This window comes from Chiroxiphia lanceolata, chromosome 4 (assembly GCF_009829145.1).
Source record: "Chiroxiphia lanceolata isolate bChiLan1 chromosome 4, bChiLan1.pri, whole genome shotgun sequence".
Taxonomy (NCBI): Eukaryota; Metazoa; Chordata; class Aves; order Passeriformes; family Pipridae; genus Chiroxiphia; species Chiroxiphia lanceolata.
In genome coordinates, this window is record NC_045640.1 from 23,710,641 (window position 1) to 23,734,560 (window position 23,920).

Below are 23,920 nucleotides of genomic sequence, written 5' to 3' on the forward strand. Positions count from 1 at the left end.
CAGGAAACTTAATTCCTCGTAAGAGACAGTCTCATATTCCAACCCAGTAGGCACTTTCAGCACTACCAAATCATGTCCTCCTCTCATCCAGAAAGGAATAATCTCATTAAAAGGCACTTTTTAACCCACATGATTTTGTACAAGCTCAATTCATTTGGGGCGGGGGGGGGGGAGAACAAACAAGCAGAAAAGAAATTTATTTTACACTCTTTTCTCCTGTTGTTTCTTATCACACTTAGTGCCCATTTCCCTCTTCTGTGCCTTTCAGTTTGCTTCTGCTACAGAGCCCTACAAGCAGCCTCATCTCTCTGGCAGGCTCAAAATGCTCCCCACTAAGTTGTACACACACACTCTTCAGGAATACTGGAGCCCGAGTTCATTTCTACAAACACTGCATAGCTGTAAAAACCATCTGCAGACTTGAAGGACACAGACAAACACTTGTGCTTTAGCATTCCCCCAAAACGACACCAGCTGGCTGAAGTAACACTATCTTTCACCAAGCGACACACGACACACTTGTGAGTACAGGGACCATATATGGTACTGATTTTGTCAAAAAAAAACAAACTGGGAAATAGTTCAGAAATAAAATGGCAAGGAGAAACCAGGCACAGTATGCTTGTCCAATGAGGTTGTTCTACAAAGAGATTCAGAAGCAAGAGAAATGCTTTAATCCTTACCATGTTTCAAAAACGCATTGCACATGGGCTCTGTGATCTTCACCAGTAAAATCAGACATTATTAAACATAGAAGTAGCTCCCTGGACTGTTTTCCTACAGCAGCATGAGGGAGAATCCTGAATTTTGGAATAATGCTTTACTAAAAATATAAAGTGTCTCTACTGGGGGAAAAGTAACAGAAGTATTAATCCATGTAAAAAAACCCAAAATCCATCTGGAAAAAAATTCTTCGTGTTTCTTTTGAGGACTTCTCTGTTTCAGTCCAGTTATAACAGAATTTCTCAAACTTTAATAACAGCAATCCTTTTGTATTTCAGTATATGTACATACCTAATAAAAAATGTGTACTATACAGAATTCTTATGTAGGAAAAAAAGAAACAGAAAAGAAAAAAATCCCTGAAAATGAGAATCAAAGTGTGTTGAATTTCCAGAGCTGAAAATAGACCCTATGTGATACAGGTAGGAACAATGAAAAAAATTAAGAAAACCCAAACCTGCAAACAGGATGGTACACTGATAATTACATCTCAGATAGCCATAACAACTTGCTTCAAGTCTCCTTCACTATTCATACAGTAAAACCCATTTTTAATGCCATTTACAGATCAGTCATCTGTGAGAACATAATGTAATAAATTAAGCACAGAAAGACACAGGCTGAGAGGAAACAACTGCAAGAGCTTGCTGTCATTTGTGATTTTTCATTCCCTACCTTACAAAAAGAATTGAGAATAATGTTGCATATTTTTTAAAAACTTAATCTCAAATATAATAAAAAGTTAAAAGTCTTGATACTTTTAATCTGATCGGGTACCAGCTTGGATTAAAGCATAGATTTCCTTCTTTTCCATATAATACATGGAACTAAAGTAATATTTGTCCTTTCTGAAGAAAATAAAACTGCTCTGAAGTACATCACACAATGACCTAACCTTACTACCTCCATAAACAAAAACTTAAGATGCAAAGAGATTGCATTGTACATTAAGATTGTATTAAATTCCATGCAATGGATACAGGCTTAAGAAAGTCACAAGCAAGCTTAAGAATCAATATTTTTTTATTTACTGCTTGGTAGTATAAAAGTTGTATATAAACTATTTTGTTAAAATACATTTGATATGCAAATTTAAGAAAGGCAAACTAATATAGCAATATCCATACCCCTATAAAATAGCAGTGTAGTGTTAAAGGCAGTGAAACAGGCACAGTTTCTAAATCCTCTCTTACTCAAGAAGCAGTGCATAAGTTTAATTCTTGAACATATCAGATCTGATAATACCTTAGTTAACCATTTTATACAGGTAAACATTTTACATATCCAACATCTTTCCATTCCCTTTATTCTACATATTTTCAATGGAATCAAAATAGAAACTACTTTTATAATAAGTAAAAAAATACATATTTCTATTTAAACTTTCTTCCATCCTTTTGACAAATTTATTTGCAGTACTAACCCATCATGTATCAAAATACAGTATCAAAATACATCACCTTTTTTTTAAAAAAAGTTTTTGGAACAGTCTGTAATTGTGTAATTCCTTTCAGAAAATTATTTGAAACTGCTTGGTTTTGCCCAGTATTCCCTTTTCCCAGCAACATTTTATACTCATAGCTATCAATCTCTTGGAAACTGAAAGCTAACTACTATAATCAATACTAATTACATCTTCTAGAAATATTAGTTCTTCTCACTAATAATCAAGTGAAGCTTAACGTATGCCTGTAAGGTGAGCTTGGTATTTATGTTGTACTTAAATACTGAAGAGATTTCATAAGCCAAGTTTAAATTAAGGGGAGCAGGGATGCTGAACACTCAGGTTCTGGTCCTAGCCAAACAATTATTTTGGTTTCTCAAGGACAGACGATTATCTCTAAAACATCAATTTAAAAAAAAAAAAAAAAACACAAACAAACACACATTATTTTCAAAGTTTTGGTGGGCAGTGGTGTGGTTTTTTGGCAAATATAGCATCGCTGAGTAGGCCCAATCAATATCTTGGGGATACAAGTAAAAGGAAGACCATCAGCAGCACATGCTTTCACCAAGAGTGAAAAACTTAATGTTTCCTGACAAGACACAAGAGTATCTAATACACAAGCAAGATTAACTTTGTACACACTGACTGCTAACACTGTATGAATTGATGAAGAAACATAATTCTCAGATATGAAAGAGAAACAGTTTAGAGCACTTAGATTAAAAAGATTGAAGGTATTAATTTAAAATAAATCGATTTCAAAAACATACGCTGATTTTCATTGAGTTCATAAAGCAGATTAAGTTACAGTTCTCAGAATATAGTGCAATCTCTACTAAAATGCATTACATTAGAGCTTACATTCTTAGGCACTCAGAACAAATGTTATTTTTCAGTTTCTATTACATAGAAAAGTTTGCTAAGTATTACAGAGATTTCTCTCCCCAAAACAAGTAATAGGACAAAGCAGAGATCATAAGTAGACAGAAAGAATTAACATCAAAATACCATGGTATTTTTAGCAGTAAGTCACACTTAAAATATGAAGGGAGTGACACTGGCTTAAGATTTTGGTGCCAATGAAAACAGCTACCCTCAGTCCAATAAAGCCACTCTGAAGCACTTTAGTATATACGCCATAAATTTTTTAATGCCAAATATTCCATATCCTTATCTAAGGGCTGAAATATGCTGCCTTAGCTTAATAAGGAACCTGTGGGGGGGAAAAAAAAAAGCAAAACTATTAGGTATTCTTCAAATACAAGTGAGTAGTTACAAGAAAATGGGAGAACAACAGGCCTTGAGGAAAGTAATCTTCCCAAGAGCTCATCTAACTGCACAGGAAAATATGCTCTTCGGCCTATATTAAGTAGTAAGGGGAAGGTAAGGGGTGGGGGAAAACAACAATTTAATTTAACATCTGCATATAGCTGAACCACTCTGCTGTGAAGTACCCTTCACAGAGCTTCAGGGCTTATGTACTAAAGGCACAGATGCAGACTTGGTTGACATAATTATTTCCTTGTATGTTTTACTTGGCTCCTAGCAGTTAGATTAAAAGAATATTTTCATCCTTCAAAGCCTGGCTTTTATCCTCAGCAAACACTTGTCAATTCTGGAGTGGGCAGAACAGAAGAAGAAAAATCCAGATGGACCACTGGGGTGAACGCAGTTTATCCACAGGGTCACTGTATTCCTCTTAATATTGAGCTCACTAGAAATGTTTGTCTAAGTACAAAAAAAAATTGAAGACTTCATAAGGTTTTTACCTTTCCTGTCCAAAAACTGGTATGTATGCTTTCTTTCCAAGATGAAGCCACTTGGTATGATGTCCACACAGCTCAACAGTATTTAAGTGTCTAAATCTTACTGATTTTACTGGTCAAAACCCATTAAGTGTTCAACCTTGCATGAATGCCATCACAGAACCTGTAAAATGCTGCAGTGCCATAAATACATTTCCTTAAATAGTATGCATCTCCTGGGAGTTTTCAGTTTTCTCCAAAGTGCTCACAGACAAGCTTCTTCTAAAAGTTCCACCTGTAAGAGAAGAAAACAATTCTAAAAATAAACCTAAATAGCAACATTAGTTTTAGGATGAACACACCAATTAAAAAGCTAGCAGATGCTCTGAAGTGGAAAAAAAAAAAGCCACAATTGCATGAAGTGGTTGCAGTGCATTCCACATTTAGCATGTGAAATCCTAAAGACAAACTAAAAATTCAGCTGGTTTTCTTGAAAAGAACAGACAAACACATGGACAAACTGACAAATCACACCACAGTGCAAAGCACTAGTAATGGAAAATGTTACACAGCTTCAGCATACCAGTGTTTGTTTACCCAGTACTTAAAATGGGTGTGCAAGAGGTCAACTCAAAAGTTTTGACTTTAGCTATCAGCTGTGTATCTACTACTTCTTTTATGTGCCACTGCGTATATTTTAAATAAACTTTACTGATGAAATGGAGCCTGCTGAGAACATGGACCTTGGAGACATGGAGAAGACATGCTACAACTTCAAATGATGCAGCCAGTAATCATAAGCTGAAATACTACAAAGGTCACTTCAGAACATGTCAGTTTAGGGGAAAAAACCCCTGCACTTGAGAGTAAGCAGTGAACACAAGCAACCAGCAATACTACATCACTGAGGGACTGCCCAATTCAGGAATTCCATCTTATGCAGGAACTCTCAGTAACAGTGGTTAAAGTCAGCCACAAAGCACAAATCTACTGCCTCCGAATGACAGAACAAACCTTTTCTGGCAGCAGTTAAACACACATCTGTGTTTGCCTTCTTCCTCTGCATCTGAAGATTTGAGCCAAATTTACCAGAACTATAAGCTTTTAATCAGATATTTATTGACTGGAGGCACAAAAGTCTTAAATGCTGCTTATCTGTTCAGTTTCAATAAATTAAGCTACAATAATTTATTAGAAGTCTGAAATAAGTAGTTTAAGTAAAGGTCTAACTAGTACCTGTTTACATGTGAACAGATTTTCATGAGAGTGGACAAAAACTGATCTAGAATTGTGCTAGTAAATAGTATCAAAGCCTTTCAAGCAAGATGTTTATTTTTTGTAGTACACATCAAAAAGGCTGGCTAATTTCCCAGCTGATTTACAAAATAGCTCTATTGGACTGGAGAGACCATTAAAAGATTCTGCGGAGCCATTTCTCTGCTATTAGAACATTTGTTTTCAGAAGAGGCAAAACTTTAATCCTAAGGGAGGTTCTACAATAAAAAGCTGCCATAGATGGACAATTTTTTTATAGCTTTACTATCATATCTCTCTAGAGAACAACTTATTTTTAGATTAAAATAGTAATGGTAGAACTTTTAGGTAATTACGAGAAAAAGCTTTCTTATTTAGGAGAGGAAAGAACAAATCAGAAAGAAAACTGGACTACAAAACATTTTTAGAGTGATTTCAAAACATTTTTTTTTCCAATCAAAATGCACTGAAATTTTTCATATATGCCCCTTCCTTTCTATTTCTTATGTTTAAAGAGAAGATAACTAGCCTGCCTTCATTTAAAAACATAGTATTATAAACAATCTGATGATGTTACCATGAGACATCTAGAAAAGAAATAACAATAGTCATAGGAGTAATAAAACAATTAGCTGGGCACAGAAATGCCAATGCAGCCAGTGAACAAAGAGGTTATCTTCTACTGCATTTAGCTGATACTGATTTTTAAAAAGGGAAGAAATAAAAAAGAAACAACACCAACATTAAAAAAAAACCCGAGCACAAGGACATAATTCTGAATGAGAAACCAAGAGTAAAGTTTGCCTTTCACTGACATCTGTAGATTCTTCACAGGTTACACAGAAACAATGAAACAGCAGCCACTAGGCAGCTATGCCTTGCAAAAATTTGTTAAAGAACAAAAATCAAAACACTGGTATTGAAAAGCATTTGTCCAGTCTGGTCTTACAAATGTCCAGCAATAAAGATGCAATAGTTTATTCCAACTTTTTAAGTTTTGAAACCTGAACTCTACCTCCTTGCAATTTAGCCTATTTTTATCTTCTTAGCCACTGAGCAAATAAAACAATTTATTTCATTACCCTCCACAGCTTTTAAATATTTGGAAGCATACCACACCTCCAAGTCTTTCTTCCTCTATAGCAACGGTTCAAAAAACCGATGTGACACAGCAGCCAGGCAAATACACTCTGATTAGTTTAACAGTCAAACCTGTGCTGCCAGCAATTGTTGGAAGAAGTAACCCCATTGCATACCAGCTCTCTACTTTAATCTCAAGATACTCGAGGGGGTTTCAGTCTTGTTGCATATGTAAACAGGCCCAATTTCCTCTTGTGCATTTCCTTCTCCTATTTGAAGTTACCAAGAGTTTGAAACTGGACAGAGCTGACACAACATAATTTTATCCTTTCTCTCAGCATACAGAACACTGTCCACTTTGTTCACTTTCTTCAAATCCAATACCTTTATTATGCCACCCCAGAACCTTTCTTCCTTAAGGGTCAAGTCTGAATTTTGAATCACAGTTGTGTAAAATCACCTTTCTCCTTCATATTATCAATCAGTGTGTCATCAATTAGAAGCAAACCATATTAACTTACAGGGTTTTTTTCTCCCCAACATTCTTAACAGTTAAAAAATCCAACATAGTCAGGGTTGCATTCCAAAACCATGCCAGACATGTTTTTGACATGCTCAATAGGGTACCTCAAGCAATTCACTGAAGTTTAATGACTCACAAGAAAACCCCAACCACCTGGCTCAGTTAGATCCCTGTGATACAGGCAGTTTCATGTCTCCATCGTTATTAGTCAAAGCTCCACTGATCTATCAGAGAAGTATCCAGTAAGCAATCACCTCAAATAAGCACACAATACAAAGCAGCAAGCACAGGGAAGAAGTTATTCGAGGGATACAACTGTCAGTAGCACTTGTGTGAGTAATAAGCACATTGCTACTAAATCTGAGCCATTGTTTATTGCCAAAAATTAATACGCAAATGTTTTATTTCCTGCACTAGTGATGTCGCCTCCACAAAAAAGTTTTTATTTCAACATCTACTCTAATTAAAAGGTCTGAAAAAAACAATTAGGTAAGAACTTGGTGGGTAAATAAGCTTTTACCAAGTTATCTTTAACTGAGCGATCAAATATAAACTCTGCAAACTTGTGTAGAGAGTTTTGAAATTGAAAGATGAGTTTTCAAACGGAACTGATACATTTTCAACTTTACTGATTACTTCACGTATTTCACAACATAATGCTTTCAATACGAGTTCCAAATATTTGATACCTGCAGTTTACTCTGAGCTTCTCCTCTCTGAGCTTCTCCTCTCCTGCATTTCCTGTTTCACTGGCGTGGCAGGTGCTTCGCTCACTTCTTGTTTCGCAGGCGTGGCAGGCATATCACCATTGACACTCTCCACACCAGTAACAGACATCAAGCTCTTCCGTTCTTTGGAATTTGATTTGTGCTCCACTTTTGTGACTCGAAATCTTGAGGAAACAAAAGAAAGATTGAGTTTTACTTCCCCAGAGATTAGTTAGGTCATTCTCAGAATCGGTTGTACGGGAAGGAACAAATTTCCAGGTCTCAAGAACTAGACATCAGAGCAGACACCCACACAGACCCTGCTTCACTTCAGAGCAATCTTCCTATTATTACCTACATGTCTTTCTAATACTCACTGTTGCTGAATCACACTTTCTCAGGAAATTTTGTTTTAAAGTAGAATCCACAGATTGCATCCTACTTCTTAGAACAGTAATTTTCAAAGAGAACTACAACATAAGTTAGAAATTAAAAATAACAAGGAGAATGAAGTGGCTTCTATAGCTCACACTTACTTGAGAAATATCAAATTCAGAAACAGAGGAATTTATTATGCATGCAATCCTTGTTTCTTTTTAGCCTGTATCAATCGAGCAATAGCACTGGATTTATACCCACAGTAAATCTCCATCTTTTTACATAGTTCTTAAAAAAAAATCAGATTTATTTCTTCCAGAAATAATTTCAGTCTAATACTAACAGGGGTATAAAAAAAAAATCACTGATGCTATAAACAGAGTTGAATCAATGGATATCTGATCCAACACCAGCCACTGTAGCATTCCTAAGAAAAGTATACAGCAAAATGATCTAAGGCTTACCTTCCCACAGAAAGGACTGTAACTTCTCCAATACGACTTCTTCTGTTCTCTTTAGATTTGTGAGCTGGCTTTATAAGGTGCCATCGTTTGTGACTACAACGAGTACAAACATCTTTTTCTACCACTCCTCCAACAGTATGGAAGTGATGGGCTTTGCAGTTGTGCTTGAACGGAACAGCACCAGGTGACAAAGGAGTCCCTGGACTCATTGGACTCTCAGGAGAGGTAGGAGATAAAGGGCTATAAGAAAATGTATAAAGAAAATTTAATGTTTACTATAAAATCCAGTTTCTTAAAAATGAAAAAAAAAAAAAAGATAAGATATAACCTTCAGTTAGGTTTAGTGAATAGCTAATTTTTTCAGGGATCATTTATTTGTGAGAATGTGTGGTTTAAGATTCCCTCTGATACCATATTTTTGAAGTCTAAACCACTTACAGAAATTAATTCATCGGCAGTCATGTGATTACAGAAACTAACACAAAAAGCAAGGAAATGAAGAGAAAATAAATCAGCCTAAAATAGAAAAGAACAAGTTGCATGAACTTATACTGATGAAGACATCCAATAGGCTGATTACATTCACACTTGGAGAACTATGGAAAGTATTTCAGAATTGTTACAGTATCTCAAAGAACTCCCAGAAGAAAAGCATAGTCCCATAATATTGAAAAAAGGCAAAACTAAAATGTCTACGACAAAAAGAAATGAACTTATCATTTAGTTTCAGGGGAAAAAATAAAATTTGAGTACCTAGAAAGAAAGAAAAAGCAATACAACCACCAAAAGGCATTTGAGAATATCTAATCAAATAAATATAATTTTATTCTAAAACAGAAAAACAGCACAGATTGAAACCAGATGTACTTTTTTGAACTTCAGCATCCATTTTGACACTGTCGTGCAACACATTCTCCTAAAGCAAACCAGAGTTCATGAAAGGTGAAGTAACTGTAGAGTAAGGTAGCAAACCTTGTAAAAAAAAAAAACTAAAAAGACATACACAAAGTTATGTATCAGTAGTTACTACAAAACTGGAAAGACATACAGAGTGTGGTTATTCTGGTCCTGATGATATTCAGTGTTTTAAATAGTTCACTGGGTAATAGAATAGAAGAATAGCTAAAGTACCCACAGACTTTAGATCACTCACAGCAACAAGATAAGAAATTACGATGGTCACAGGAGAGCGTGAAAGACACTCATGTACAGAAATCTTACTAAAAATAGTGGATGAGTTGCAGTAAGGACAACACAATTTTCAGTGTTTTAGCAGAAAACCTTTACACAAACCCAGATGAAAAAGCAACTGGACAGATGATCACTTCAGAAAAAGATAATAATGAGCTAAACACGAATCATGAACATGGTCTTGCTTAAGGACAAACTTCACAGTGGAAATAACAGGAGTATAACCTGTGAACCTCAAGTTACATTACTCAGCATTAATCATGACACAGCTGATACTACTATGCAGGTTTAGGAATGTTATTTCAAGAAAAATACTAACAAACTGAAGAGACTCCAAAGGAGAACAGAAAGAACAAATTAAAGAAGTAAAACATGCTGTAGAAGACTGGAGTTACTTGGATGCTTATTTTCCAAATAAAAATATTGACAGCAGACATTTAATGGTCTTCAAATAAATAAGAAAATGCTATTAAGAAAAATAAAATCTGTTCAGCATCAGAAGCAAGGACAGGAACTAATGGCTTCAAGTGGCAGAAGTGCAGATTTTACTCAGCCATTATTATTCTATAATTAGAAATTATTTTATAGTGCACTGAACTTAGGTACACCATGGATTTGCACTTGATTACAAAAGCTTTAGGAGTATCTGTCAAATTCTGTAAGAGTAAACAATTTTTCCCTCCCCCTTACTTTTCATATTTTAATTCACCACTGAAACTATAGTCAAATACTCCCAAAATAACATTAAACACGCCTAAGCAAAATATTCAAACAAATATTTCTACTGCACCACAGAAGCTTAAAAATAATTCTTATACTTGAGAAAAAATCCTTTTATAAGTTCAATTTTTTTTCTTCAATAAACAAGACTCTCACCATTAGAACAGGTGATTAATGGCTGCATACTCAACTTTGTTTTGCTAAAACTATACATACTCCCACTTTTTTTATAGGTGACACAATACTACTTGAACTTCCATCTTCTCTGCCTTGAATATGAACACAGGGTTACAAATGAAGAGGATTTAAAGTAGTAGTATATATAGTTAAAGGTACTTATGTACAGATACAAGTACTTTTACACATATGATGCATCTACAAATACTTAGACACATATGACGCATCTGTAAGGTTGAACTACTTTCTCTACATAATTATCTAAATAGTAGTGCAGTGAAAAAATGTAAGAGATAGGTCAGCCAATGTATATTCCCACAATTACAAAGAAAAAAGTAAACCAAGAGACACAGAATGAGATGTCTATTTTAAGTTGACATCCACACAAATTAAATAAGTGCTGCTTCTGTTCTTTCAAGTCAGAGTAGCTTTGGACTAAGCCACCTTCTAAGTAACTTCACTCTGAAGCAAACCAGTAATCTTTAGCTCAACAAGAAGTAAAACCGTATCACACACCTCGAACACATACCCAGAAGTTGCCAGTCACCAATCTAGGGCATATACTAAAATTCAGGGAGTCAGACACCACAGAAAATCTAAGTACTATCCTCTTAGTTGGTAGCTCAAGCAAGCAATGTAGTCTTAAAAGTGTTTGTGAAACAAAATCCTTTGAAAGGGTATCTTTTTAGTTGCCTCAGGAAACATGCATTAAAATGACAAGTAATTACCTTTCAGGTTCAAAGACACTGCTATCTGCTACCATGGCCTTTAACACATCAGCATTTGCTGCAATGAGAATAAACAGAACTCTTCAAAAGTGAACGGCTCTAACTTCAGAAAAAAGAAAAAGCAAAATTAAAGTTCCTCAAAGAAATTTCATCTAAAAGAAAGATGACTGCATTATGTACATCTCCAAAAAGGTATAAGAGAAAATTACAGAAAAAAAATGTTAATATAATGCTACGGGAATTTCTTAACATAAGCTACTAAAATTACAGTTCAAAGTTCCACCCCAGTACAAGCCATATAACGTAGCTGTCTGCACAGAACTCTCAAACAAGATCTCTGAATCACCTCACATGTTTAAAGCAGCTTCAGATTAAGAATACCAGTTTAAGTGAGCCCTACAAAATGCAAATTAATTATCACCCAAGCACTATCTATTGCTCACATATTCTCAAACACACACAAATTACCTAATCCCAACCTCAAGGAAAAATACACAAGCTCAAAACCCTAACAGTTAAAAAAATACTTAAAAAATTAAACATACGAACAAAAAACCCCACAAACAACAAAACCCCAAAAACCCCACACACAAACCCAAAAATACCACTTTTCCAGAGGACTAGTCTTCATCCAGAAGTAACTCAAAGCCAGTTCAATGCTTAGAACTCTGATTTATACAAAATTAAAAGGCTAAAGCTTCTTGTACTATAAAAACATCCAGTCTCCTAAAAGTTTCTTCTATTGGGCAAATACATTCTGAACTAACCAAGTGTTCCATGGGGTGCTTAACTATGATTTTATTTGTTCAGTCATATCTTTATCCTTTCCTTTGCACACACAGCGCATGAAGATGCCATTACTGTATACCCTATTGTCTCACTTATGCACAAACCTTTCATCAGACAAGAACTGCAAAAATCACTTCAAGACAAAAAGTTTAATCTAGTCAAAACATAGAAGTTTCCACAAGCTTTAAACACTGACACTAAGAAAGCAACTTTGAGCTTTTACTTCACAAACAAAGCAAAAGGTTGAAGCAAAGAAATAAAAAAAAAAACAAATACGCAAACAGTTAAAGTATGAGGGAATGCATGACCTTATCTTACCATACAAAATAATTCTGGGGTAAGCGAAAAACTTCCCTATTCTGCTTGAAGTTTTGCCTTGTGAAGGCAATTTTGAAGAGCTAAGTATGAACAAATCAATTATTAATTGAAAACACACACTTCAGATTATCTGAAAAAAACATATTTGTTACAGAATACCATCACAAAGGCTGATAACTTCAATGTCCCAATACTATACCTTCATTTTTCATGATGTAGTTAACTATTTGTCCCACAGTGTCACTATTCTCATGTATAGTTTCATTCATTTCTGTGCAAAGAAATAAATATGTTGTCAGTATCTTGGGCTTCTGATTCAAGAACTGAATTATTTTAAAACAAAATTTTAAAAAAGCCACAACAAAACCAAACACACCAGAAGAAACTACATGAAAAAACAAAAAGACAAGATCTATTGTCACAATGGAGGAAAAGCTTAATAAGACTTTTCAGTCCTTATTCAGGAAAAAATACGAACACAAGTTTATGATCTATACATCAGCTCTAAGAAATTCTAAGAATTAAATAAACATGGTATTTTCACAAGCATATGCCAAAACTCCTTCTGTAGCTACTAAGCGGGAGACAAAAAAGAGAGCAGTATTTCTAATCCTAATATTAGGGGAAAAAAACCAAAACAAAACAGATCATTTAACTGTCTCAAGTCACTATTTTAAAATAGCTATTACTGGCTTCTAATATGACAAGAATTCAATTTAAGTTTTTCACCACATCTACAAGGACATAACAACTGATTACTTTAATGAAAAAAAAAATCTGAAAACTTTTGGAATAGAAAGTACCCATTAAGAGTACTGAAAGCTTCCACAGAATAACTTCCAAAGGCTGAAAAAGATCAGTGGGACAACTAGAACTGCCAAGAGGCACAACTCTGCCCTTCCCTAATAATTTTTATAAAGCTTTATTAAAAATTTAAAGGATTGAGGCAAGTTTGACAGACAAGATCCTAAATTTTTCACTGCATAGTAAATGAGTAAATTTCTGTACCCACGCTTCATCTTAACACCTGCAACTCTGCAATGTAACTTAGAAACAGCTACTTCCCAAAACTGAGATGTAGGTGATGTCCCCCTTCCACTACCCTACTGCTTCCCTTGCTGTTAACACTCAGGTGAACTGACAGACCAAACAGTTCCACTCACTCCTCACATGCCCCAGGCAGTAAATGCTTAAGAACACAGCAACACATCATTACTGAACCACATAGCTCTACCCTCACCACAGAGCCACTGTAATTTACATTCATTATGAACCTACTGAAAGAAATTAATTGAAAGAAACGAAGAGGCCCAGAGTATTTACAAGTGACTTGGCTCGTTTTTACTTAGCCAAATGCTATACTGGGTTACTATATCCCTCCCCAAGTGATAATGCCCTTTTATTTTCCCCAAGTAAGAACAGATGAGAACAAGGAACCATAAAAACGAGGGCACAAACAAATATTAGGACAAAAATAAAGGTATCTTTAAGAAAAAATTACAAGAAGTGGACATTCCATTAAAACAGAATGCAGCCATTCAGTCCAAAGGCTTGGTTTTATAAGAAGAAGAGATGACCATGACAGCACAACAGGTGCAAATTAAGATTGCTAAACATAAAACTAAGATTTTAGGCTTTAAATGGCAGCCTTTTGCTACTCCTCACATAGAACTATGTAAACTAATACTTTGTTGTAAATAGCATGTAGAATGCAAAATGTTATCTGGTGACTCCAACTGCACTGTGGAGTTGCAAACAAATATACTGATAATTTGATCCCTCTGTAAGCTCTTAACTGATGTTAAAGGACTTGCATGGGAAATTGGAACACTGCTAGTTTTGATTGGCAAAGATCAAACCCAACTGGCATACAGTAATAAAGATATTTTTCTTAATATTGCTTTGATGTCAAATATAGACAGTGAAATGACAGAAATCTCACAATAAATTATTCCATAGCAGTAGCAATGTACAGAAATAGGAACTTGTTTATTAGACTTGATTACCTATTTTTTCATCAAGTTTTTCTTCTTCTACTTCTTCAGCCTCCGTTGTACAACGATAACCTTTTTTCTTAAGGACATGGCAGATAAGGATCCCCAAAAGACCCATGATGAAGAAAACAGGAACCAAAGCAAAGGCAATATACTCTAGGTGTTCAGTCTTGCCATCATTGCCATCAGTTTTAGTTGTCAAAGTAGTTGTCTGTAAATCATGGATTGACAAAACCTGGGGAGCCTCTCCATCTATGTAAACAAATAAACAGTTATCACTATAGACTGTAAATCACTTGAAAGCATTTAGAAAATTACAAGCATGTCCAAATCCCCACAGTGTCTATGCCATGTACCTTCTGTGATGACGTGGACAACACATACTCTACTGGCTGAGAACGTACACCTGCAGCAGTAGAAAGTCCCTCTTCAACAACAATTGCAAATGTCTAACATACATTAAAGAAATATCGTGGGTTTTCTGTAACAGTGAAGAACCAACAATATTCTAGCCTGAGAGGCTTGTAATCTCAAATAGAGGGCTTGCATATATCAGAGAAGAATAACACAACCATTGTTCCTAGTTCACATCAGCAAGGAAAATGCCATACCATTCCTCCAGTCCTAAGTTCATAAAAATTTGACAACAAAATGTGGATCCTTCCCTAATACGTGAGTAAATACAGGATCTAGTATTGACCCTTGCAAAGAAAAAGTATCAGGTGTGAGAGAAACAACGTTAATTTTTTTCTTGACAGTGGGATTTCCCAAAAGAAAGAACATTTACCCTCTACTCAACAGTATAAGGTGGCTCATTCTTTGCTTGTCTGAGATTTGGAAACCATTTTATATTTAAACTTGAAACAGGATGTGAAAGAGAATTATTTTTGTGTGCAAAGAATTTAAGTTACAGCACAGTCACACACTAACTGTATATTCATAATTAAGCATTTTTGAGTCAATTAAGCTCTGAATTTCACAGATGTATATTCCACATTATAAAATGGGATTTTTGAACTACCAGAAGTATAGAATATTTACATTAGAAGGGACCTCTGAAGTTCACCAGTCCAAATGTTGCTAAAAGCAGTACTGATTAGATCAGGTTGCTCAGGTAAGCTCCACCTGAATGACGAACGTTCCATATTTCTGGGCAACCTGTTTCAGCATTTGCCCACTTTTATGGTCGTTATACACAAATAAATTTAAAAAATCATGGCAGGAGAGGTCCCTTCCAACCCTTATCATTCTATGACTCTATTAAAAAAATACTAAAGTATAAAGTTCTATATAATTATTTTTAAATCATCAACCTGAAACCCCATCAGCTTGACACACCCACTGAAAACATACACCATCAGCACCCTCTGAAAGAGCAAACCATTAGAAACCACCCAGTTTGAGATTTCCAGCCTGCCTAATATATATAACACATGTAAATGCTTGCATGTTAAGAACCATGGTTTGATTCTTTGCTTTTGAGAACTGTGTTTCTGAAAACACAATTTGAGTTTCTTTGTTTTCTGTTTCTTTTTCTTCCTATGTAATCTGTTTTATGATTTAGTACAACTGCTTGTAGACACATAAAACACCAATAAAAAACCATATCAGCTACAATCTCATCTGCAGTCAACAGGTGATGACAATCTAGACAAATCCTCAAAGAATAGATGCAATATATGCAAGTTAAAAGGAGAACAGTGCCTATATTGGCACTTTTTTTCCTGACAGAGGAATGTTGAAAAACTCATAATTTATCAACCGAATACTCTGTAGCACAGATTAGTCAGCTAACTGGATTAAGATTTAGAGTTTTTGAACTAGGCAGGAAAAAATACCTAATCTTTTTTTCATTTAAAAACACATTAAATTAACATGGATACTTCACCATACCAGTTTATATACATAAGCGTACATGCCTTTTCTTTCGTTGCCTTTAGATACCTTAAAATCCAACTCTCCCATTAAAATTCGACAAGAAACAAATAACTTTGCAAGGCATTTTGCTTGTTACTAGTAAAACATTAAATCAACAGCAGTTCTATAAAACCACATCATTTACACAAAGTCCATAAACTGCTTGATGCCATTCATTTTTTGTTCAGAGATGTAAAAATTCACCAAAGGCAAACCAAAATATCCTGGAAGAAACTAACCAGCTGAATCAAATATTTGGCGCACCAAATATTTGCTGCTAACAAGCAGAGTAAAGCACTCAGCTCTCATTATCAAATACCCTACACAGCCTGCCCTAAAAAACCTTAGACATTATGCAAAGCCAAGCCTTGCCTATCTAAATGAGCAATATATTTTATGTCCCAAGTCACAGCTATATCATTCATTGTATGATTCCTATTCCCTTTCCCCAGAGGCACATTATGCTTATTATCAGACTACATCATTCTCACAACTCACATTGCTATTCAACGGTTTTAATGACAAGTTCAAGCCATAGCAATCTTCCTTGGCTCAAGTCAATTCATAAAGGAATTAATTTGCTTCAGTGTTTTGCTGTCCTGGCATTTTTATACACCAGTCATTGTATACCAGTCTACATATCAAAATTACTTGAAGATGTAATCTAAATGAAAATATTTAGGAGCAATATTCAGCACATTTAAAGTGGTGCTTAAAAATGGAAATAATGAATTGAACTCATGCTACTAATTCAGATGCCATGTGCTCTTGCGGCTTAAAAATGAATATATGCTAGGTACTGAAGTTGAATATTGGCTGTCCTTACTTATTCTTTACCTAGGAAGTAAAATATAAAGACAGTCAACCTCAGACAAGACTTTTACACTGGTTCTAATCAGTGTTACTCTGACACAAAGGCAGTATTCACCCACTTTAGCAACTGTTCAAGAAAATTTTGCAGCACCTTTAGGAAACAGAACTTAGGAGGAAAAAGTTAGTACATTAATGAAAAGATATTTCACCCTTCATTAAATTGTAATTTTTACATGGCCTAGACATATTATTAACATCCTAGTTAAATACCATATTCCCTCCATCCTAGTTAAATACCATATTCCCTCCATATTAGTAAAATAATGTCTGACCCCAAAAATATACCAAGACTATAATGTCTTCAAGGCTGGGAGAGGAATGAAGCTAGAGCAGACAGTAAGCAAAGGTAATACTATGTAACAAACCTTTCCCCCTCGAGGTTTTATGAGTTCACAGAAAAGAGAGCTGGGAGCACCTTCGAGAGGTCTACTCCATCCTGCTGTCAAAAAGTGGGATTAACCTAGACAACTTACCTGCCAAGCATGGCTAAAGATCCTGCAAAGGTAACAGCTCACCTTCCACACCTATTGTCTTTCTCAATGCAAATAGAGGGTGAGAACAACTCCTCCTTTACTACCTACTACCACAATCTCAGACTCTGCTTGGACTGAGGTGCAGAATTATTCTTCCCTTGGTTTTAACTGCATGTACTTCAAAAGACTTCATACTTGGCACGATCACTTGGACCTCTCCAATATGAGCCACAGTTATCTCAAAGCTTTGCATTTTTCTAATATAGACAATTCTCAAACTTTTCAAAAAGCACACAACAAATTTCTATAAATATTTAATCCTAATCTTAGCTTGCTTGAAGACCTACTCAGATTCTTGAAAAATAAATCCTTTTAATAACAAAGATCAAAACTGTTTAGATCTTATATAAGCAACATACAATGAACCATTAAAATAATGCACTGTATTTTTCTAAATCTTCTGTACTAAATCTAAGCATAATCTACATCCAGCTGATTACTTCAAGCACATCCCACTTATTTTTGTATTGTTTAATTTACAGAAAGTGGCCCATAAACAATGATGTAATCTTCTCTCTGCTCTACTGATAAAGAATCCTATTTGGTTACTCTGGATTTTGCTCATTATGCCCATGTCCTTTATATCTTATGGCATGCCTTTTAAAGAGCTTTGTTTACATTTTATGAATTTGATTTTTCTAGCAATCTACCTGCTAAAAATAAGTACATATATATATTTGCTATTTTCTTCTCCATGAAGTTCAAGGAGTTACAGGATCATATTCCCTGCTCTCAGGCATGAAAATGAAACATAGCTATCAATCTCACAGTGTACAGAAACAAACTATTGTTGGTCTTAACATTAATTAATATTTAAAGAAATTAAATATGAACATATACAACCTATTTAAGCGCAAGACAAATGAAATATTCAGATATGGCACACGATCTGCTCAAACATCTCAGCTAAGCATAGCTGGAAAACATGCCTCGGTAGCAACACCAGTTTATGAATTTCTCTCCCTCCTTACCACTGACATGCCAGTCCTCACATCTGCAGGAAAAGAGTAGTCACTTAAGGTTCAAAATAATTAGACAGGATATGGCTTCCATGGGCGGGTTTTGATTCTTTTTTTTTGCGGTTTTCTGGCGATTTTTTTTTCTTTTTCTTTCTTCCATACCTGGATCACCTCTAGTTCAATTCACCATGCACACCTACACACTGTTAGAAGGGCATCATCAAAGCACTGATGAAGCTGGCAATGCCACAGGCAGGAATGGTCAGGCAGCCTGTAAGCCCAGCTCCCTTGCAAGGAAAAGGCATCTGATGATCACATTTAGCGCTTCATCCTCTCCTGGCTCTAAAGGAAGTACATTCTAAACTCCATTAAACTCTAGTGAGACTTCTTACCTCCAGGCCAGACATCTAAGGCGGATGGATCACAGAATGATTTGGATTGGAAAGGACCTTAAAGACTATGTAGTCCAAACTCCCCTGCCATTAGCTGGGACACCTTCACTAGATCAGGATGCTCAATCTGGATGTGTTCTTTGATTTATAGCATTCATTTTAAGTATCATTTAAAATAAAACTTTTTTTCATTTTAAATTACCTTTAAATTCAGGCATAAAAATAAAAACCCCTTGTTTATTAGCTCAATTTCCTAAATACACACTAAATACCTCACTCTCAGGAATTCAGGAGAACTAACTTGATTTTTAAAAACTTGAGTTTTAGTGAAATTAATTAAATATCAGCTTATATTTCTTGGTATTTTAGGCATGGTAGATATTTTCTTAAAAGAAGAAAGTTCTAAATCAGCTAAAGACTTTCATTCAGTACCTTCAACTTATTCAGACGTATAGTAAACCACCCTAACTAGAGCTGCAGTAGAGGTTTCTACTATCAAAGTTGAATTTCATTTTTTAGATTCTTAATTCAAGTGCTTAGCAGAGCAATCGTCTAGGCAATTCATTTACTCTGATGGTAATCATGCACTTATTTAATACAGGTTTTTAGTTATTTTACCAATAATAAATTGAATAAGAACAGTTTGATGCACCTTCAAATTAAATACACTTTTTACAAGTTATCTGATTTAAACAGTATTTATCTGTTGTGAATGCTACAGTCAAATTGCTTTTGCAAAACTAAGCAGATGAAATAACAAGGAATTTCAATCACAAGTCAAAATATACCACTGCCCAAAACACACACACACAAAAATATTCAGGAAACATTTGGGCTTCTCGGCCTTATTAGTAAGGTGGTAGCTACAGAAGAGAGCAGACAAACTAGAAAAGTCAGTAAAGACAACAGGTTGAAAAACACTTATTTTCTAGAAGAAAAAACTCTTAAGTGAAGAAAACCTATTGCCTACCACTTGCTTTGTCTATTGTTCAAGGAAATTGCACTTCAGGGAATATGCATAAATTCAGTAACAAAGGAAAACCACCTATCATCGAAGAAGAACATTCAACAAGTTTGTGAATTCCGCTCAACTTCTAGCTTCCTTGTAGTAATCAGACCTACAACCATAAGTGAAATAAGCAGGAAACATGGTGACAAAAAGGAAGCCACATGATGAAAGAACATACTGACAACTAATAACAGCACTGCCAACTGCCTCAGAGGTTAAGCAAGGTTGATTAAGAATTGCTGTTAAGAACAGACTTCAAAACCTTCATTAGATTTGTCAAAAGCAGTATCTCAAGAAAAGGAGCAGAAGGATCAACCACATTTCTTTAGAGCACATTCCAACTGCACCTACTTTGTGAATGCTGATAGTAAGACATACACAGCAAGTCTCAGGGAGGACCCACCTGCAGCATCCTTGCTACCCAACACTGTGCTCACGACCACAAGCCAGTAAGTTTTTCATAGTACCTCAGGCTGGAACTTGCTACAAGTCCTTACATTAGAGACAGAGTCTTCGGCTCACTGAAGTCATTACAATAATTATGACTGAGGGCAAATTTTGCAGTGGGTCTGGAAGGAGAGCATTCTACTCTGAAAGGTAAGTCTCCGCCCTGACAAGTTCTTTACTAATCCCAATTTTTTCTGAATTACACACCCTATCAACATTTACAGTGAATTGTCTGCAAAAAGTTTTAGGCAGTCTTCTCTGAAACCCTGGAGTGGGGGTTCAGAGAAGAGATACCTGCTATGAAAGGACAGCTCCTATTCACAGCAAACAAACTACAGCTAAAAGCATTACTGTATAATTCACATAATTCTCAACTATTTTAAAGCACTGCAATTTCTACACTGCCACATAGAGCTTGTTAGGAACTGAAAGGGAAGACCAAACCTAATAAATCATCTTCTCAGTCACCCGGCCAGTCCCAACAGTCACACCATGAAGGTATGTGATACTATTTAGAATTCAATGAGAAAAAAAAAATAAATTAAGAATATCTAGAGAAGTTCTGCCCTGTTCAGAAAGGGAAAAACTGAAATATTAAGGGAAATAACAGAGATTCAGTCCATTCTTTGTGAGGCACAATATGTGGTTGATAATGCTGCACAAACATATACAGAAACAAAAAGCTCACGTTCACTATTCACCAGTGCTAAAATTGCAGTGCCTATGGTGTAATTGCTTCGATGACTACTTGAGCAGCACATAGCTCCTACTGCAAAAACACAGAGAATTGATGCTTTGCATTTCCACTTCTGCTGGAAAACTTTTCCTCAAACTTTAATTTTCAAATAAAACACACACTGCAAACAGCCACCATGTGCATTCAGTAAAGCACACTTCACCAGTTTGGCTGTTAAAAAAATAAGTACAATCCTTCCTGGACACATCAGATACTTAAAACTATTGCATATCACAGATAAATTTACAAGTGCAATCAGCATCTAGTGAGCAGCATTAAATCAATGTTACCAAGCACATTATATCAATGCATTTACACAAGGTAACAACCCTCACTAGTTTACAGGAGCCAAAAATCAATTTTAACCAAAACCAGTATATCTCTAAAGAGATATACTGTGATCTTGTGACACAGCAGACACATTGACAGCAAGCCGCATGTCAAACTCAGAGGAAGAACAAAATTCTTTCACACGTTTCACATTTCTTGCTATTCTTGTCAACTTTTAGCTTGCAGAAGTTGATTCTATTCACCTAGATATACCAGACTAAATTGCTGCTATCATTATTAAATCCTACAAAGGCACATCACATACTAACAGTCCTCCAGCCTAACTGCCTTCAAGCTCAATAGAGCAATCCTGAGTATAAACACTTGTAGAAAGTCAGTATAAGCCTATGAATACACAACCTTTGGTTTACTAAAACAGCTGTTGACACTCTCTTCAAAATGTCAGTAGTAGGCAAACTGCGTAATCCCAACATGTAGAAACATGCAGTAATATTCTGAAGTAACAACCATCAAAGGACAAATTATTTTTTTATCTGTTAAAAAAAAAAGAGAGTAATGATTAAGAAGAGAAGAAAAATCCACAACTCCTCTCCTGCTCTTGCCTCTGCACACAAAACCTAAAAACCAAAAAAGAATTAGGGCCTCAGGTAGCACTAGCTACCAATCAACACATCTGAAATTCAAGATGCCTAGTGGTACTTATTTCTTTCCACTCTCCCAAAGAGAAGGATGGACTGGATGATAAGCCTTCCATTCCTCTTGCTTTCAGAAAACAAATAGCAGGTGGTAGATACCTCAAACCTTTCTGTCCAACCTGCCCTGCACCAAAAAATATATAGATGTACAAAAACCACAGAAAAAGTAGAAACTAGAAACAGTTATTATCTAATTTTTTGCTAGTAGGTATGGCCATCTTAACTCTTTCCATTAAGTTTAAAGTTTACTCTGAAACAGGCTGGTACACTTACCCACCAGATAAAAATGAGCATCAATTTTTAACGTCTGAGAAGCACAGCCAATGCACAAAAAAGCACTTCAGACTACACAGGCAACAAATTCAGTTTCACTTATACATTATTAGTACCATAACAGCTGGGGTTAGACATAAACAAAAAAAATGTAATTTTGAGCTAACTTCTGCTGATCGTATGTGTGCAAGGGCTCTTTGGAGTTCTCAAGGGTGACAGTCAACTTAACTTCTAAAATCCAAACGCTAAGCCAAGTTTAAACTCACGAGAGAGACTGAAGTAGAAACAATTCATTAATATACTTCTATCTTAAGAGACATCCAATTCTGGAATAAAAAAATCAGCTTCGGAGGAGTCGCCAGCCTCGAGTTTATACAGCTCATTACAGTCTTTTCTTTCTATTTTATCCCACAACTCGTGGCCACAACTACTCAATCCACAGGCCGGGGCTGTCGCGACACTAAAGAGTCCTGTGATCGCGGAGGGCACTCGCAGCCCGCCCGAGCGGGACACGGGAGCGGCCGCCCCGAGAGCCCTGCGGACAGGCGGGAGAAACCTCAGCCGCTGTCACCGCGGAGGCTCAGCCCCCTCCCTGCCCGCCTGCCCGGGCTGCCGAGGGCCAGGGCGGAGGGCACCGCACCCCGGCCGTGCCGGATCCGAATGCCGGGGATTCCCCCGTAACCCGCCCCGGCCGTGAGAGCGGGGAGGCTCCCGGCAGAAGCAGCGGGGTCAGCCGAGCGGCAGCAGAGGCTGCGCTGCCCAGCAAGGTCACAGCCCTCGGAGAGACTCAGGGGCTGCCGGCGGGGAGCGAGGGGGTCCCGGGCTGAAGCTTGCCCCCGCGGAGAAGGACCGAGGCCGCAGCGACCCACCGAGAGCGGAGCTGCCGCCCAGCCAGGCAGCCGTGGAGCCCAGCGATGGCGCAGTCGGCGGAACGCCGCCGGTCACTGCCGGAGCCATTCCCGGCGCCTCGCCCGCGCTGCTCCGCGCTGGCAGCGGCGTCCCTGCCGCCGCCCCGCCTGGCGCGGCCCAGCCCGGCTCAGCGCCGCCGGGCGCGCCCTGCCCGCACTGCGCCTGCGCGGGGCCGCCGACCCGGTCCGGGGCGGTGCTGCCTCGCAACGCCCGCCCTGTGGGTTCGGGGGGTGATTGGTGCGTGCGGGTCTCTCCGGCCCGGCCTTGGGGAACGGGGCAGGCCGTGCTTACACACAGCAGCGGGGATTACGCCGAGGTCAACCCCCGCTCTCAGGAGCAGTTTAATATTGCAGCTCCCAGACGTGGTTTCCTGAGCCCGGCCCCCTCAACCCTGCAGTATCAACGCTGGGGCACAGCGAGGGGGTGAGATGGGCGCGGAGCATCGTGTCCTAAAGGAGATGACTCCTTGACACTCCTGCTTTGCGTTTGTCGTTTGCTGCAAAGCACCTGGGGTGCAGTGCCACCGTCAGGGGGGTGCCCGTGGGGGAGCCTCTCACCCAGGCAGGTTTGGGGGTGTCTCCCTTGACAACAGTGGGTTTCAGCTGTGGCCAGGCAAGACTCCTCTGTCACTGCCCCCCCTGTGGCCGT

The 23,920-nt window shown here is 37.2% G+C and overlaps 1 protein-coding gene across 3 annotated transcripts; it reads right to left on the minus strand.

Annotated features, from left to right (window-relative positions):
* Window positions 1-1,728: 1,728 nt before the first annotated feature.
* On the minus strand, window positions 1,729-23,385 carry RELL1 (RELT like 1). Of its 3 annotated transcripts, none has more exons than XR_004356961.1 (8): window positions 23,233-23,348; window positions 14,251-14,490; window positions 12,444-12,515; window positions 11,138-11,195; window positions 8,322-8,561; window positions 7,462-7,664; window positions 3,940-4,210; window positions 1,729-3,383 (listed from the first exon to the last, which is right to left on the minus strand). XR_004356961.1 is itself a non-coding variant. In XM_032687110.1 (7 exons), exons 1-6 carry the CDS (start codon window positions 23,318-23,320, stop codon window positions 7,469-7,471), a joined length of 894 nt encoding a protein of 297 aa, XP_032543001.1. In that variant the 5' UTR covers window positions 23,321-23,385; the 3' UTR covers window positions 1,729-4,210; window positions 7,462-7,468. The 3 variants fall into 3 exon arrangements, 1 of the variants encoding a protein (XP_032543001.1); XR_004356960.1 differs by adding an exon at window positions 6,877-6,996 and having other exon boundaries at window positions 1,729-4,210; XM_032687110.1 differs by having other exon boundaries at window positions 1,729-4,210; window positions 23,233-23,385.
* Window positions 23,386-23,920: the final 535 nt, after the last annotated feature.

Bases quoted from the DNA above. Each gene is read 5' to 3' on its own strand.
- RELL1 (XM_032687110.1), bottom strand. From the start codon at position 23,320: ATGGCTCCGGCAGTGACCGGCGGCGTTCCGCCGACTGCGCCATCGCTG. The intron at 12,516-14,250 runs GTAATCAAGTCT...TTCTTTGCACAG, and splicing joins AAAACTTGATGAAAAAATAG to AAATGAATGAAACTATACAT. The intron at 11,196-12,443 runs GTATAGTATTGG...TTCTCATTGCAG, and splicing joins CTACATCATGAAAAATGAAG to CAAATGCTGATGTGTTAAAG.